We start from the raw sequence: 2,399 nt of genomic DNA, 5'->3' as shown, positions 1-2,399 counted from the left end.
ATCTATCAGATCTCACTCTCGTAAGTGACCGTGTAGGGATTGACAACCCTTTATCGCGTTGGTTGCGAGGATTTATTTGTTTGTGTAGGTGCGAGGGACTTGTGCGCGGCCTCCTACTGGATTGATACCTTGGTTCCCAAAAACTGAGGGAAATACTTACGCTACTTTGCTGCATCACCCTTTTCTCTTCAAGGAAAAACCAACGCAAGTGCTCAGGAGGTAGCAACAAAGAATAAACTAATAGATTGAAGTGTATAGTGATGAAGTGACAATTCATCACACCGCAATAATCATACTGGAAAGTTCATTAGATTGACCATCACCATGCTAGGCAACGTAATGGTGTCTCATCCCACTGCTCAGTTAAATGGATCAACGAGCTTGTTTACCTTCGTGGTGATCGCATGCCTCTGTGGGATATCGGCCTTCTTGTAGTGTCTACTTGTAATTCATAATTTTACTACGTGCCCCCACCCGCCCCTAGTGACACGCGGCCTGTAAACTTGGCTAGCCACTTGCGTAGGTGAAAGACCCAAGTTCAACTCTAGCACCTTGAAAAGAACTGCCAAGATAAAGGTCATGAAGACAAAAAATCCACTCTAATAGATATCCGATTTCCTATACCTCCTCCTATCCTTAAAACTTTTAGGGTGCACTCAAGGAACTAGAGTATATAACATATTCATTTATATCTAGAGGTTGGGGTTTCTTTTATAGTGCACTCCATACTAATGGACCATGGCGAGAGGAAAGTTGCAGTTCCTTCCCTGAGCTCTCACGTTAATGTCGTCTCCACCTACTTCAATGTCGTTGCCGCCCCGTACCACTCCCACAGGCCCGGCCGTTTCGCTCTGCATGTCTCCATCCCGCCGTGGTGCCTTCACAAGGCGAAATGCTCCCCATCTCCACAACATATGCCTGTGTCTCCCCTCCTATCTACTGCGTCTCTTCCATCTCTATATTCGCCGTCTTGCTCGTCGCCTTGCTTCCGCCACTGTGGTTCCAAATTTCACGAGTAACTTGCTACATACATATCTGTTTTCGAGATTGTATTTATTCAGTTCGTTCAACATTCTTAACCGAACGATGTGCAAGTGTGCACATCCGAAAATTGTGTCTCACTTGTGCTCCGAGCCTTCATAATTAACACTTTGAGCTACTAAAAAAAATGACACTTTGAGGCGTGACTGGATTTGTGCCTCCATTATTTCAATGTGTGGTCGAAAGTAAAATAACAACAAAGGATCAAAGTAATCATCAAAACCTAAAGATGGATCCAAAACCGCTCACTCGTCGTGTTCATCGACGTATATCTGAGCACGCATGGCGCAGCAAGGGCACACGCCATCACCCCGTTGCGGCCACCGGAGTCCCTTACCGATCCTGCTCTCGCACCTCTCCACGAGCCTCTTGCCGATCAACTCAAGGGCCACACAGCCGCCGGCGTCGAGCAGCTCGAGGCGCGGGCAGTGCTCGAGGAGGGCCACCAGCCATTCCTTCTTCACGATGCCGCGCGACAGCACCAGCTGCTCCAGCAGCGGGAGCTTCTTGATCGCCGCCGTGACTAGGTCTCCCTCACCCCTGTAGAGCGAGCTCGTCACATGGAGGCTCCTCAGCGACGGCGCGCTGCATCCATAATCGACCGGAGAGGTTTGATCGTAATCATATTGACGCTTAATTACGTACGTGAAGGGAGGGATCTGTATGTTGGTACCTGTCGCCGAGATAGATGAGGAAGTCGGCGTCGGCGCGGCCGCGGTAGGACTCGCACCGGCCGGCGCTGCGGTCCACGGCGGCGCGGGTCATTGCCTTCCATCCCGCCGGGGCGTCCCGGTCCGCGTCCTCGGGGGCGGCGAGATCGATGCGCCGCCACAGCAGGTCCTCCTCGACGGCTGCCCGCCGCCACGATTTGCACGCGAGCCTAACTCCCGCCTCGCGGAGGACGTCGGCTTGTGGGAGCCGGCTGAGGATCGCGCACATGATGCTGCTGGGCAGCCCCGCTCAGTCCCTCCACTCCGCCGGCGAAGGGAGAGGAGCGTCCATAGCGGCACACTTGGAGGCGGCGATGGTTACATGACGAGACGAGTGGTCTGGCCTGTATGTTTAGATCGATCGAGTCCAACGACTCCCGTAAAAAACTCGTGTGAAAGTTATGAGATCGAGTCCAACAATTCACTTGCTTGCTTTCTTTGAGGCTCATCCATGACAATGACAAAGAGCATGCAAGATCTTTGGCGGGCATGCATGCCATACAACTCGACCTGTTCCCTCGTCCCTACGCACTTTTTATGATGCACAAGGAGAAAGAGCATGCAAGATGTTTGGCGGGCATGCATGCTAGGCAGCTCCCCTCGTCCCTACGCGTTTTCTATGATGCACAAGGACAAAGAGCATGTAAG

At 52.0% G+C, this 2,399-nt stretch overlaps 1 protein-coding gene across 1 annotated transcript; it reads right to left on the bottom strand.

Moving 5' to 3' along the window:
- Window positions 1-1,080: 1,080 nt before the first annotated feature.
- Window positions 1,081-2,058, bottom strand: LOC125517236. The gene is made up of 2 exons (XM_048682418.1): window positions 1,715-2,058; window positions 1,081-1,626 (listed from the first exon to the last, which is right to left on the bottom strand). Exons 1-2 carry the CDS (start codon window positions 1,978-1,980, stop codon window positions 1,287-1,289), a joined length of 606 nt encoding a protein of 201 aa, XP_048538375.1. The 5' UTR covers window positions 1,981-2,058; the 3' UTR covers window positions 1,081-1,286.
- Window positions 2,059-2,399: the final 341 nt, after the last annotated feature.

Source organism: Triticum urartu, chromosome 6, assembly GCF_003073215.2.
Source record: "Triticum urartu cultivar G1812 chromosome 6, Tu2.1, whole genome shotgun sequence".
Classification (NCBI taxonomy): domain Eukaryota; kingdom Viridiplantae; phylum Streptophyta; class Magnoliopsida; order Poales; family Poaceae; genus Triticum; species Triticum urartu.
The sequence above is the reverse complement of the archived record's forward strand: the minus strand, read 5'-3'. Positions and strand labels throughout refer to the sequence as shown.

Coding starts and splice junctions, on each gene's coding strand:
- LOC125517236 (XM_048682418.1), bottom strand. CDS start 1,980: ATGTGCGCGATCCTCAGCCGGCTCCCACAAGCCGACGTCCTCCGCGAG. Junction 1,627..1,714: donor CTCATCTATCTCGGCGACAG/GTACCAACATAC, acceptor TTATGGATGCAG/CGCGCCGTCGCTGAGGAGCC.